This window comes from Balearica regulorum, chromosome 15 (assembly GCF_011004875.1).
Source record: "Balearica regulorum gibbericeps isolate bBalReg1 chromosome 15, bBalReg1.pri, whole genome shotgun sequence".
Lineage (NCBI taxonomy): Eukaryota > Metazoa > Chordata > Aves > Gruiformes > Gruidae > Balearica > Balearica regulorum.
The window spans coordinates 15548395-15563832 of NC_046198.1; the positions used below are offsets into that span (position 1 = coordinate 15548395).

At 37.8% G+C, this 15438-nt stretch overlaps 1 protein-coding gene across 1 annotated transcript; it reads left to right on the forward strand.

Moving 5' to 3' along the window:
* The first annotated feature begins 6446 nt into the window (after nt 1-6446).
* Nucleotides 6447-9127, forward strand: LOC104635854 (parvalbumin, thymic CPV3). Its single transcript, XM_010302838.2, has 4 exons — nt 6447-6507; nt 6853-6985; nt 7435-7544; nt 9102-9127. Exons 1-4 carry the CDS (start codon nt 6447-6449, stop codon nt 9125-9127), a joined length of 330 nt encoding a protein of 109 aa, XP_010301140.1.
* Nucleotides 9128-15438: the final 6311 nt, after the last annotated feature.

The following is a 15438-nucleotide window of genomic DNA, read 5'->3' on the forward strand; positions in this document are numbered from 1 at the left end:
AAGATGATGTCATCACAATTTTGTCATAATACAAACACACACAGCAATCAAATTAGGTTACAAAAATGAACTAATTGTTAACAGTACCTAACGAGACACTACGGTGTATGGCTTTTTTTAGGCTTACATATGTGATCAAAATAAGCAGACATCTAAATAGTCTTTTAAAAAATCTAGATGGCTTTAACCATCCAGAACATTATACTTCCAACATGACAGTTACTCCTATGTACTCTTTTTGAAAAATCTGCAACTCTTGAAAAGTCTGTTCTTGGCTTTTAGTCTTGCAAAAATCTGTACAACAACTATCTCATACTGTATATTGTTGTTTAAGATGTGTCAGTATTTGCAGATCAAAAATCTTCATTTCAAAATTATCTGCTAATGCTATAGTGGTTCTGATATATAACACGTTTATGATAAGACACTATGGAGAAGGAAGGAAACATCAATACAATGTTGGGGAAATCATCTTATTGCACAAAATTAAAGCAATCTACAAGACTTTAATGAACACTCAATAATGTGTTCATGCATTATATGTTAGCCAAAAATGTATTTCTATTAACTCTAATGAATGAATCAGGCCCTAATATTGTAGAATTTTCCTTTACAGTGAAAAAAATAATTATCCATCTAATTCACATTTATGATTTCAATATCATCTCAGGAGAGCAATAAACAAGGGAAATTCTGAGGGATTAGTAACTGCAGTCTGACTGCAGGGCTAAAAGCTCTCATTATTGTCAGAAAATGCTATGTATCTCAGCCGATGTTGTTTTATATTTTCACCATATATTGTATGGTACATCATACCAATATTAATGGCTAAATGAGAGAGAAAGGGACAGACAGCTCAGTTAACTTTTGAGTTAACAGGCTGCTCCTTGATTTAACCGCACTTACTTCCACACTGATTAGCCTGCTAGGTCTACAAATCTAAGACAATTTCACCACTTACCATTCCATTAAGAACAGTAAAAAATTAATGACCAGGTAAGTCTGATATCAGCTTCAGTGATCACTCCAGAAAGTTAAGAAGAGCTTGTGACTAGAGACGAGTTTAGACCTTTCGTTCTTTCAGTATTATCACTAAGCAGATTGGTGGAAAAAATGCTGTTTTCTGTCTACAAGAATACCCTTTCTTTCTTTCTCTCTCTGTCTCTCACTCACGCAGGCTGTCAGGTACTGTGAAATTTCTGTGACTGCTTATCATGTGCTTTAAGCAAGCTCTTCAAATTGTGCCTGTAAGGCAACAGCTGGAAAGACTGCTGCATGATCATAAACATACATCCTCACACAGCTCCCTTAAAGTGAAGAACATTCTCCTGGAATCACAAATTTGGAGGTCTGAGACCATGGCCTGTATTCTGCAAATGCTTCTATCCAACCCTTTCCACCAGAGTCCCTTAAATGTGGTTGCTTTTTGTCAACAGAATTTTGTCACATGCTTTATGCATTTTCAGCACTTGTCTGAATCTAGACACCTGCTTCTCTTTTATTTAGAAGGCCATTTCTGTTAAACAAGTGACTTTTGATGATTACTTATTATAAGGTTAACTCTAATTACAGGGTATTTTTACTTTATACCTCACTAACGGTTATACATCCTCCTACTGCTGACATTAATGGCAGAAATCCCACTGACATCAATGAGGACAGGCAGTGAATACAGAAATAGCTGGAACCACTTCCGTGCTATTTGCTTTATTCTACCATGGCTTCTTACACTGTGGGTCGTAGTGAAATTAGCCATGTGCAAAAAGCCTTTGGTAACAGTACAGTAACACTGTACATATCTTTTACATGTCACAAAAGGCAGCATCCAGATTATTTCACAGCTTCCAACCTTAGGGCATGGTTATTTTTAAAATACACAGAAAACCTGAACAATTTAGACTTTTAAAGATCACTCCATCTGACACTGTCTATAATGCTGACAGCAGACAGAAACATCTTAGACAATTGCATTTAGGGCCAGAGACAGAAAATTGTGTTACTGAGTCACAGAAGCACTTGCAAATGCATTTAAAGTCAAACACATAGCATATCAAATGCTAGCAGAGATCTTCCGGGACAGCTTTTTAAGTGAAAAAATATCCTGATCAGAGCAATTTATGAATTAGTTATGCCATTAATCACTTGTGTAAGTCTATTCTGCTATCATTTTCAAACAGAAATCATTCTCATTTACACAGAATTATAAGGACATAATTTAAACTGAGGAAAGTACACAAGACATTTCTCCTAACGCGAGAGAAGTACGCGTCTTTGTTTAGCTCCAAACTCACAGTGCTGCAGGATGTATCTTGTACCTTGGATTCTACAGTGCAGATCTCTGCTCAGGGCTCTGGGCAATATCCTCTACTTGCTGCAGGGAAAGAAAGCTTTGTTACTGAGGCTTCCAAGGCCTGCATTTCATCCTTCATTGTAATAATGCACAGTACCAAAAAAGTCAAATACTAAACCACGTTCTTAAACTTCTCTGTTAAATATGGTAAACGACTATGGCTCAAGCAACCATTCAAATCAGATTCTGTCATTACTCCTATATGATTAAAGCATGTGCCTTAAGAGACAATCCAAAGTGGCAGGATGTAACTCATTTTGTTGTAAAGGCCCTTTTCAACGATTACAGCTATATTCACACTAAGATTCTCTGCCATCACCATTGAGACTCCCACATTAATGACCAACCACACAGGTTGCTGAGTATCTATTTTAGTTACTTCCAAACTCATTACAAAGGCAGAATCTGTTATCCAGGATCATGATACAATTGTTCTGGCCCTAACACAACCAGGGCTGAAAGATGGGAGTTGTATGGGGTTTAGAACAGTTGCTACAGCATCTCTTTACACTCCTTTAGTTGGTCTCAGGTTAACACCTCTCCTCTGATCTCACCTGAGACAACTGCTGATGTTTCTTTTGCATCTGCTGGAAGTCATGTCTTTGGTTGATTGCCACTGCTAATTAACGCTCTACTTTATATCGAACAGAACACAAAGAGTACAAGACTAGTCCACAACCTGTCCATCATTTACCAAAACACAACTTTTGTCTGCTTATTAGAGAAGTGAATCGTACTTGATTTGAAAAAAGTTATTTTATATGTTTAGATTTCTAGCAAGAACTTATCAATATGAATGTTCTGTATTTCTTCAGAACTATACTTTCAAGTCTAATTCTGGAAGTCTGGGGGGAAAAAAAAAAAAGGCTTTAATATTCCTATATATACTGTGCATAAAGACACCTTGGGGGAAAACAACAGAAGTAAAGTTATACAAGTACATAAATCTTCAGATGAACAACTCAATAGCACTTTCAGATGTCCAGAGGAGATCAAAAAGCCAAAAACAAATAAAAAAACAAAAAAATGTAATAATTTTTCTTGAATTTCATAGGAACAGGTGCTATACATTCCTGGAAACTGTGCAATACTCAGATTCTGTACCAGATTTTGCACTGTTGTTAACTGCACATTACCTAGCAGCTGTTTTTCTGGTTGAATTATTAGGTGTTTTCTTTATAGCATTGCATTGCTTGCATAATATCTTTTAGATAATTCCTTTTATAGATCTCGGTTTTTGAACCCCTAAAGTGATTACAATCACCTAAGCTGACACATACCCTAGAAGTAAGAAAAACAGGCAGACAATTTAGCTGTAAAATAGATTATCTAATTAAAGCATCACTTTATATAATATACTCATCCCTGATTATTTCATTCTAATTGTAGTGGAGGGAAACCTGTACTTCAGTTGAAGTGTCATTAATAAATAAATAAACCCCAGTAACCCTAGATTCCCACCTGTATCAACCTACAGTGACATCTACTTGATTCTGAAATTCAGCTCTTTCAGGCTTTTGTAAACCATCTTTCAGCCAGGATTAGCATCACTTTTGTTGTCAGTGTTGAATTTCAAACATTAAAAGATCCCTTTGTAAGCAATAACAGTGAACTTACTGTAGCAAGTACCTCACTTTTATTTGAGATCATATTTTAATATAATACTAATTCTGTCTACTTTACTATTGCTGAATACATGTAAAAACAGCTCAGCACCCTGTGCGCCATGGCAGAGCGTATGAGGTAACCAGATGCCATTCTTTGAGCATTTGGTACTTATATGTTAGTACAATGCCGGAATTACCTGCAGACATATTTTGAGCTTGAGTATTATATGCTTGCCTTGATCTTGTCATTTTCCTCTGCTTCGTTTCAATTTCCTCATTCTTGTTAGCTTTTAATAATTAGTGTCAAGTAAAAAAATTTACACAAAGCAAGCAGTTCAATGAGCAGTGTGTAGGAGCAAGCAGAAATAAAGGAAGCCTACTATAAAGTAACATCTATGGCACTATCAGGTCTAAAAAAACCCTTTTCTCTAGAAACATCTTGGCAGTAAAAATGTCAAGAGGAAGCAGTAAAGAAACCTTCTGTTAAAACTCAGATCAACTTGAGATGATCATAAAGATGATCATAAAAAATTCACAACAGAGTGCAAAATCCTGTGTTAGGATGATTCTGTAGAAAGCACAGTATGTGCTTCATTCCCACTGCCACTGTCTGATAGATCGTAGTATCATGCAAATCTCAGACAGAAAGCAATATGAATATATAGTACTGAACAAAAAAGATACAGTACTGAACAAAAAAACTGGAATAACACCAAAAGACCTGAGATCAGATCTTCAACTTGTACGAACAGTTCTTAGGTTTAATAGAAAAGTGTTCTTCCCAATTACTATAAACAGTTTTCCTACTGAAAGAGATAGCAGAGAGCATTTTTTTCATTACTAGACAGCTGATATTTGAGATTAAAGGTAAATCTGATTATTTGTGATTTATGCCACCTTCTTTGGCATACAAGAGAGATAGCAAAAAAGGTAAGAGTATCATTAAATGATGTCTGCTTTTTTGTGTTAAATGAATGCTCTTGAAATATATAATAAACCCCCACTTATTTATACCTACAATTTCATTTTCATATTAAGGAAATAGATTGTGAGAGTGTGTGTTGTAAAATGTATACAAATCTATCTCCATACTAATAAAGCCCAGTTCCTACAACTTCAAGTAAGTCTATTATTGATTTAATGTAATTTAAAATATTCAAAATAGATTATTGAATAGGCCATCTGATTATACATAATCTTCCAAGGAATACAGACAACAAGATCAGCTTATTCAGCTTTACCTCGTTTCAGAGTTTTGCTGTCACTGAAGGCATGATTAGGGACAGCACTGTAATTTAGAAAATGGTCAGGAAATATGAAATGAAGCTCACTGTAGAAAGACCACCCCAAATTATAACATGCTTTCCTCTATCCTAGTGACAAGCTATCTTTGTCAGAATGACACATTGTCACCTCTGATCTTTCATCTCCAACTTCCTTCATACATTCCAAAGGATCAACAGATTTCAGGAAACCAAACTAGTTTCTTTTCATAAGGATTTGACTGCTGGAATCATCTTCTGATGAGAGACTTTAAGGTCCAGAGGTTAACTGCAAATCTTTAGCATACTCGGACATTGAAAGGCTATGTTTGGATGGCAGAGTTGTACTTAATTAAGCACAAGTGGATTTATTAAAAAAACTGTTCTTCTTGTCCATATTATCTTAGGATATAAATAGAAAGAAAAGTTTAATTAGTTAAGGAAGAAATTTGAGCTAGGTCTCAAATCAAACATTTGATCCATGAAACAGTAACCGAAGTCGTGGTTATTGTCACCTTTTGAATCCTTTATAAGCCAGAGTGGCAAGCCAGAGCCAACATTACTATTTTGCCTGGTATCTCCTCAGCTATTTTCCCTTTACCTAGCTGAGAAAACTATAAAGGTGAGCAGCTGACCTGAGATTAATTAAATTAAATTACTGTGCAGAGCTGCATCAGTAGTAAGTACAATAACCCTTGTTCTAAGATTTTTATTTTAATTGCTGGAATTACACATGGATGGACCTTACATAGATAAGTATCAGTTTTCTTCTTATTCTTCAGAGCTGTTGGGGGAGAAAACAGAAGCAAACCTTCTTGACTTTCTTTTTTCCACTGCCTATACTGCTATTTGTATTGCCAGAAGCTATGCATTCCAGTAAGACTAATTATTAGATTAATAGTTACATAGAGTTTAGAAATGCGCTGTACTTAAATAGGATACAGGTAAATGACATAAAATTGATTATCAACTCACAACATCATTTATGTAATCCATCTCATTAAAAAGTATTATTTCAGCACTGTTATTTTTAAGGAAGTAATGTACTAAAACTTCTAACTTGTTTAGGAATAGCAACAATGTCAGTTCAATCAACTAGATTCATCTACCCTTAGAAGTCTTGTTAGCCATATAGTATTCTTCGAAACACAGAAAAAACAATTAGTTGTAAGATGCATTTGCATTTCATAAATCTGTTTGCAATATACTATTTTGCACAGGTTTAAAATGAGCCTTACAGACATTCTAAGCTCTTCTGATATTGCTGCTGCTCTGCGGGACTGCCAAGGTGAGAAAATTAAAACTCTAAAAATCTATTATTTTGTGTAAGACATGGCAAGTTTAATTCAGTCCCAAAGGAATACTGAACAAGCACATACTGTAAACAGATTTCTGTAATCTCTTTACTTAGCTGTCACAGTGTATTTGTTCATGACTGGTTTATATTGTCAGTTCATAACTTATCCCCATGTGATTTTTTCTGATGTTTAGGAGGGCAAAATTCATTCTTTGACAGGCTTTATCTATCAGCATGTTTAGAACAATTAAAATGTAACAAGGCAGCATCCTCAGACCATTTAGGAACAGTGAACACAGTGGTCTGGGGTTAATTTATTTATTAATTTATTTTCAGCTCCAGATTCCTTTAGTCCCAAAAAATTCTTTCAGATCAGTGGGATGTCTAAAAAGAGTAGCAGCCAGCTCAAGGAGATCTTCCGGATTCTCGACAATGATCAAAGTGGCTTTATTGAGGAAGATGAGCTCAAGTAAGGATTTTCTGTGTTAACTAGTTAGAGGCTATCCAAAAATCAGCACTTTTTTATTCCCAGAACTGTTCTGTAAATGATGTGAGCACAAGCTATGCTAAACGTTGATAAAACCTTCAGCAGAATGTGAAAGGTGTATTTAAGTAGATAATCCCTACAGAGAAAAACAAATTAGTAAATACTTGCCTTTAATGCTCAGTATAGGGGAAAAAAAAACCCTCCCTGGGGCTGGATTTTGGTAGTGGGCAGAATCAACTGTATCAGGGCTGGACTTACAAAGCAGAAATGTATTTAGCTTGTCAAACAAAGCAATGTTTGGAGGACGTGGCTATTGTGGTAAATGATTTATAGCTATTAAGCTATTTATAGATAGCTATCAGTTTCATTATACAGTCAGCATAAAAGAATACTATTCTGTGAAACTCATAATCAAAGTTTTTTCTTCCTAGGTATTTCCTTCAGAGGTTTGAGTGTGGAGCCAGAGTGTTAACCACCTCAGAAACCAAGACCTTCTTGGCAGCTGCAGATCATGATGGGGATGGTAAAATTGGGGCTGAAGGTATTAACTTATTTATATACAGAATAAGGTTCCTCAGGATACGTTGCAAATGATGTGTGATTCGCCTTTCTTTTATGTCGATAGTACATTACTGTACTTCCAGCAATTTTACTGAAACCCTTGCAGTAACAACCTGTTTAAGGGTGGAAATGGTCCCTGATCTTACAGGTTTATCTCTGCAATTCCTTATGCAAGTAAAAAAAAAACCCTCCCAGACTGCCCTAAGGAACTTTCTCATTGCCACTCACTCACAAATTTCCAGTTGTTTTGAAAGGAACAGCCCCTTATTCCTCCTCCCGCTTACTTTGATGTAAAGCAGCACTAGCATCACTTGTAACACACAAATGTAAAATCAAAGACAAAAGAAACAGCTCTACGCAGGAGAATCAATAGCACATACATTGGCTCATTTACAGCAGTTATCTCCCAACAGAAATTCCAGTAGTCGGTGAAATCATTCACAATATGCAAGAGCTAGCAGTACATTGTTCAATATTTGTTTTGCGTAATAAGGAGAACAGAATGATCAAGTGTCACTACCCCGACACGAGATCCCACAACAGGCGCTGTGCATGGGGATGGATGCTATTTATCTGCAGTGGCAGCTTAGGAACCAGATAGGAAGGAGCAGCTGTCTTAGGAAGCAGCGTATTGCACTCACCCCATGGAAATGCCAGTGTGATTTAATGGCTGCTCAGTGCAGAAGCCTCCTGATCTCATAATTCCCTGTTTCTGTGACCCATGTTGAACAGGAAACACATACTCACACAAAAGGCTTGCAGCCAATGGCAACTTGCCCCACGACAGAAGCAAGCTGCCTGGACGAGCGTGAAAGGGGCTTAGGGAATAGCATGCAGGGAATGTGCTGCTGTGCAGATGCCCCAGCCTACTGTGCCAGGAGGACAGAACTCTTCTGTTTCTTTGGAAGGAATTAAATCCAGTTCCTTAGGAAATGTGCCAGTATAAACACACATGATTTATGAAGCAATCTATATACTAATACAGTTGTTCAGGGACAGGACTGATCAGATACTCTAACTCACAGAAGCCAAACATTTAAAAGATCGTCCAAATATCTTATTGTAGAACACAATGCTTCAGTATCATACCACATGGAACTGCACAATGGTTTTGGCTTTAGACTGTGCTCTAAATCAACACTTCTCAACTGCTGAAGCATTACAAACAGCTAATAAGACACATGGACTCGCTTTTCATTCTTTTACTTCAACTCTTAACTTCTTACTCAAATTCTGTATTAGCCATTCCATTATTTTTGCCCGAGATCAGTATTATGCAGAGAGAAGGCTAAAACTATCCTGAACATTTTATTATTCCTTGTAAATGTCAGCCAAACACTGCCTTTCCATCTGTTGTTTAGAAGAGGAAGTTTAGACAATGTCTCTCTTCCATATGCATTTCTTCTCCTCTGGTCATCTATCAGGTAATTGTTTTCTGTTCATTCCTTTTCTAAATCTCTTGATAAGCCACTAATCTTTTACTCCTAATCACTTCATTTTAATATTTCTACTGTAAATATTCTCTTATCTTTCACAGAATTCCAGGAAATGGTGCAGTCTTAGAGGTTCAAAAGGATCAAACAAGATAGAATTGGGATGCATCTGCACGAGACACTCCAAAACCTTGAAAATCATGAGTCCCTTATTTATCTTGACAGTGTCTGTTATTTGTTCATTGCATTAGCAACATAACGAAACACTGATTAATGATTTTATTTTTCATTGTGTGGACCATTTACCATGTTCTAAACTATACTTAAGCAGACACTTCCCTTAAAAATATCCAATAAAAATTAATCATATACAGTAGCTTTTGTCTGTTTTTCTGACTGCTAAACTGAAATGTGTGAATTCTTAAACTAGAAGTGTTAATCCCTCCAAGATCTTGATCTTATCGGACCTTCAGATATGGAATACCTTTTGAAATCAGTGGGAGTTCTGTTTACAATAGGCCTTCTAGATTAAGCCTGAAGTTCTCAAAACACTCAGAACTTTGTCAAAGACTAGCAGCTCAGATATACTTGTGAGGCAGGTGAGGATAAAATCTCTGACTGACTTCCAAGTGAAAAGCAGTCATACACTTTTGCTTAAGAATGTTGCGGCTTCAAATCGTTCTTCTTACATTAGCCAGTTAAGAGAACAAGAAAGGAAAAACCACATGCCTACCTGCAGTAAGATTTAAAAGGAAAGTCCACGTGGACTTCAGGTTTCAGATAACTGTGAGGCTTTAAAAAGAAGAGGGGAAGCAAAAGATACCTTCTCGGTGGCATTTTCTAGCTTTCTTAATAGGGAGGACTAAAAGTGTGAAGGAAGAATTTGTAGAAATGCATGTTGAGAAAGCTCCAACGTACTCTACCCGGTATTTCCGGGCTATGCCTGCCATATTAAAAGCATCTTTCACAAAAGCATCCATCTCTGGGGATGATGAAGAAATGTCTTTTTACAAACAAACAATTAGGTCATTAGGAAAGAGAGATGTTCAGATGCTCTGATGGAGCGTTTATATATTCACTTGTTTCCTCAACATTAACCAGTGCTATATACTGCAGTTCATGGACATGCAGCTTGTAGGAGTCACTAGAACACAACAGAAGCCTTTTCAGCAAAGTGAATTGTTTAGAATCACTGCAGTTTCAATGCGTTTCTTCCTTTGCTGTAAATGACTACATATAAAATTAACTGCATCTTCTTCTTTTCAAAAATCTCTATAAATACCAGTAATTGTGCAGAAAAACACCAAAACCAGAGCTGAATTGTTTGAGATAACCAGCTATGGCTGGGGAAGAGACTAAAGAATTTGAATGTGCTTGTGAGAAAGGCTATATATCTTTCAGAGCAACGGAGTCACAGAGTCCATACGGCTAATGCTCTGATGGGCTAGGCCCTTTTCTCTCTCCTAACCTGAATTTTGCAAACCTAACAAAACAGTCATTGAAAAAACCCTGTTGGCCTCAAATATGTTCATCATCGAAGCAAAAGCAGCTACACAAATTAAATTTCTCCTTTATGTGAAAAAAAGTTCACAGAGTGCCATTCTCCAAGACACCCTAGACAGCTGCACTAATACAAATTCCAGAACGATTCATCCCTGAGTACTCACCACTACGTCTTCTCTGCAGCCATCTACTCTTTTGGGAGCCAAGTGCTGGAGAACCAGCCAAGAAACATCTACTGCCTTTTTTTTAAAAAAGTATATATTAATGTACAATTCTTAACTGTTGATGGCTGAAAACAGAATTTCAGTCCCATTTCAAAATGTTTTCAAGCAGCTTAATTTGGTGTACAAGTTGCTTGTAAGCTGGTATACTCAGTACATGCGAGATTTCAATATGGTCATCACATTTTTCCTTTTATAGTGTAAAAATAATACAAACTGATAAAAAATGAACATAGAATTTTAATATTTCTTAACCTTATGAAAGATGCTCTCCTGGCATAACTCACTGACTTAAACAGAGCTACTCAGATTTACTCAAGCTGAGGATCTGACCCATGGAGATTCTCACAGCATAAGATGGATGTCACAGGATATTCACAAGAAATAAAGTGTGTTCTTGGCAACGAAACCAGTCTGATGACAGAAGGGTCTTGGACTAGTTCACATGTAAGTAACAAACAAATTGCTCTCAATTTCATTTACAATTAAGTGTCCTGACCTTGACTAATCTTATTACATCAGGCAGGCAAATGCAAGTAAAATAAAGAATTTTCCAGTTGCTGTTGCACTCTGAACTCTAGCTCCTCTCAACATCTCAGCCTTTGCACCACGGACCTAGCCAAAGGTACCCAGACCAAAGCACAAATTCTGTTATTCTCCACTAAGATGTAACACATTGCTGGAGCAGGTCACTGGACAGAGGGCTGGCAGGAGATTTGTGCAGTACCCTGGCCCACAACAAATTTGTGAGTGAAATTAGAATTTTCTTCATTTCCCAGAAAGAAGAATATATCACAGCTGTCTGCATCTGAAGTTCCTGTAAAACATCTGAACTACGAAATGTACTTAGGCCCCGTCAAAAGGCAAGGAACAAAAAGACTAGGGAAGCACTTCCTGGCCTGACTGGCTTAACTAGTTCGTATGTAAAGGCTTTAGAAAAAAATCTTGTTCGTCATTACTAACTTAAAACATGTCTCAATTGTTTGTTTATAGCTCATTATTGTATACAAGTTGTGCACTACGGCACTGAACAGAAAAAAATACTACCCGCTTAACTGTATTTGAGATATTTTGAGATCTCTCTAACATCCAAAGTATTGCAGTTAAAGGAACCTTTCCATCAGGAAAAAAGTACCTTAAAAAAACTTAATAGCACAGCAGCTACTCCAGCAGATTACTGTTCTCTGTGGGACAACATTTCAAGTAAAGGAAAACTTGTTGACTTGTAGGATGTCTGAAGTGGAAGAAACTTTAAAAAGTTAAAACAACTTATCACTTCCCTGGAATCCTTGAAATGCTAAATTATACTTTTGAATGCCTTTGTAAAACACGTGATAGTGATAACTCAAACTGGATTTACTCACTGACAGAGATACCTGTCTGCTCCATGGCCTAAACCAAAATGCTATCGGCAAGCCTCCTTCTAGAGACATGGTATGCAGAATTTCAGTTGTTTCAAGTACGGACTTGTAATTGAGAAAGCTCCTGGGCATGGCTTTATTGACTGACAAGGAAGGAAAAACTAAAGATATTTACCATACTTAGCCATCATTTAACATGTGGATATGGGTGCTATGGTTGCTCACTGAAGGGAATGAGCAGCCACTTTCTATAATCATATATTTAATGAATGGGATGGAAATAAGGACTGCATTAATAAACTGCATTCACTACAAAGACTTGACACGAGAGGCAGCATTCAGAAATTACTACTACTGACAATCATGCTTAGAGATTACAAAAAACATTGCAACTAGTTATCAGAATTACCACTTGTCCATTTCACCAGACACAACTATAAAACCACATTTTCAGAAAATACCAGAACACTTGTGATGCCATTAAAATACCATTCTCCAGAGTTCCACTTCATGGTCAAATTATTTACCCCATAGTACCTCGTGCCACGTTACCCTGTCTGTGAACAGTTAAAATATAAAAGAATAAACAGTGGCTTTATTCAACCTCTAAGCATAAAAACCACCATGCCTTCAATATGTCAAACTATGACATAATTCTTCATGTAATTGTCCCTCATTTCTTGCTGTGATCAGGGAGATAATTAACATATTACTATAACTCATCTTCAGAGCTGAAATTCTTTTAACTATCTATCTAGCCCATTCCTTATGCTCTTTTTCCCAGCTCTTCTTTCACATGTACTACAGATCCAGGCTAGTAACAACACCTAGGCGTTCCTGTTAAACACATTAAACAAACCAAAACATTTAAATATCTCGAGTTTTGCATGAAAGTAGCTTTCTATTGTTATTCAGTGACTTTGTATCCAAAGCTAGTGTAAAGTTACTACCTTCCTTTATGAAATCTCTGATCCCGCAAAGGAAATGCATCCATTATTAAACCAACTTTACTCACCATGACACTCAGTTGCTCGCTTTCCTGGACATCACACTAAGAAAAAATCTGGGAGAGATGAATGATACTCTTAGCAGGACCCCTACCTCTAGCTGCGGTGTTGTATTTTCACACAGAGCTACAAAGGCCTGTTACAGTATTAACAAAGTGTGCAGAGCAGGGATACACAGGCATTGTGCTTTCTGCTGGATCACAGCACTGTTTTGTAATTTATTTGCTAAACTAATCCCAAACTGCTGAGTCTACACATTTGTTAACACATTTAGACCACATACTGTCAATGGAACAGCTATTTGAGCTGTCAGCTGTATTTATTTACAGCTGCCATCTCTAACACCCAGAGTGATTTATAGTATACCTTTTTGTTAAGTCTGCTACTATGCAGCTAACAGAAATGCTCAAAAATAGTACCTAGAATCAGGCTCAACAAACCCAAAAGTATGACTACACAATGCTGATGATACTATTTCTTACTCCTACATAATTTTATTAATAAATTGGACATCACTCATAAAGTTGTTAATTATTTGTCTCTTGATGCAGGAGTTGTCCTGTCAAATTCCCAATGTATTTATGCAGCAGTTTAATTTTACATAATCATGGGCTAGGAATCACATTTCAAACTCGGGGTGATCTGATGCCACTTTGCAAATGTCAAGGTGTGGTGTTACTGCACATACAATTAAGAAGATGGGATGAAATTGGAACCACAATCGAAGTTTCTTCCTGCCCTGTTAATTTGTACATTAGAAATGTAATCATTTAAGTTAATTGAATCTGTTATCACTTACTCTTTGTAGATTCTCACAAATACTTGCAGCAAAAGCAATGTCAAGTTACAGATGAGGTTGCACTGAGCAGAATTATATTTTAGCAATCACTACACATACATTAATTCCCTTCCTAGGCAAAGTCTGGCATGGAAACACCTTCCTTCGCAATCACCAGTCACAGCAAGTATCCACTGTCCAGCCATATATGCCTCCACAATATATCCCTTGCAACAACGTTTGTATAACAGCAGTAAATAGGCTCTCCACTGTGCTAAGTCCTGAACAAACACACTTCTAAAGGTTTAACCCAATGCAAGCCAAAATCCACAGTCACTGCAGTTTTATAATTTCTTCAGCAAGAAATTAATTGACTATCAATACCACCAATTTTAAGAATTTCCATGTTTTGCATTAAGTGAGTAGTATAAAGAAATTAACTTTCCCTATGGCCTGCAGATCACCACTCCTCCCGTAGTATAGCACAAGTGGGGGGGGGGGGAAGGAGGGGGTGACTTTGCTTTTTTTCCTTTGATATATTCAATCCTGACCGGATGTTCCCAGAAATTGTCTCATCTGTGTTGCAGCCTTCAAACAGACAGACCATAACTCTAACACGCTGATCTGCACACACTGCTGAATTTTTACTCACAGCTGTAGGGTAGGAAGCAAGAATTAGTGTATTTGGATGCCTCATCCTGACACATTTGTCCTGATCCTTACTCAGCCCCTGCTCAGCGAAACCCTGTGGAGCTGGGCACAGCAGGACCTTCCCCCATCCTACCCTCTGGTGCTGGGAAGAGGCAGGAGCCACCTTCTGCTGTAGCCCCTCTGAAAACAGCTGCATTAAATTATAAATCACATTCTCTCTGCAGCTCTAGAATCATTTCCTACAGCTGTTTGAGACCTGGCTGGCACTGACTGGAAATGATTTGTCTGCTGCTATGGTTCAGCCTGTTGGACAGGACACGAGGAGCTGCTCAGCTCTTGAGAGGTTTGGGTTAAATGCCGTTATCTGCAGGTAGGAAAGGTGACACCCCAGGTGGTGATGAGCTCTACACCCACGGAAAGGGAATCTGCACACATACTACATCTACATGGATTCACATATTCAAATCCCATGTTGAACCAGCCTGAGAGGGCCTCAGCATGGCTGCCCACCAGGCCTCACAGCCAGGCAGCTCCCTCCATTTTTGTGCCTCCCCTCCCTCACAGGAGGCAGCTCCCTCCATTTTTGTGCCTCCCCTCCCTCACAGGAGGCAGCTCCCTCCATTTTTGTGCCTCATGGGAGGCAGCTCCCTCCATTTTGTGCCTCCACTCCCTCATAAAAAGCATCTCTCTCCATTTGTGCCTCACCTCCCTCACAGGAGGCAGCTGCCTCAGGCCAGGCACCAGGAGGGTTTGCAGCTATGGCAGGGTTGTAGGGAGGTGGAACTGCTGCGTGCTGACTCTACCAGCCTAGGGCAAAACAGTGGCCATCTCTCTCTTGCTTATGCCACTCACTTTTTGAGTACAGACATTAAATATTAAATTACTGCAGTCTTACAGCATCTTTATTCCACACAGTGCTC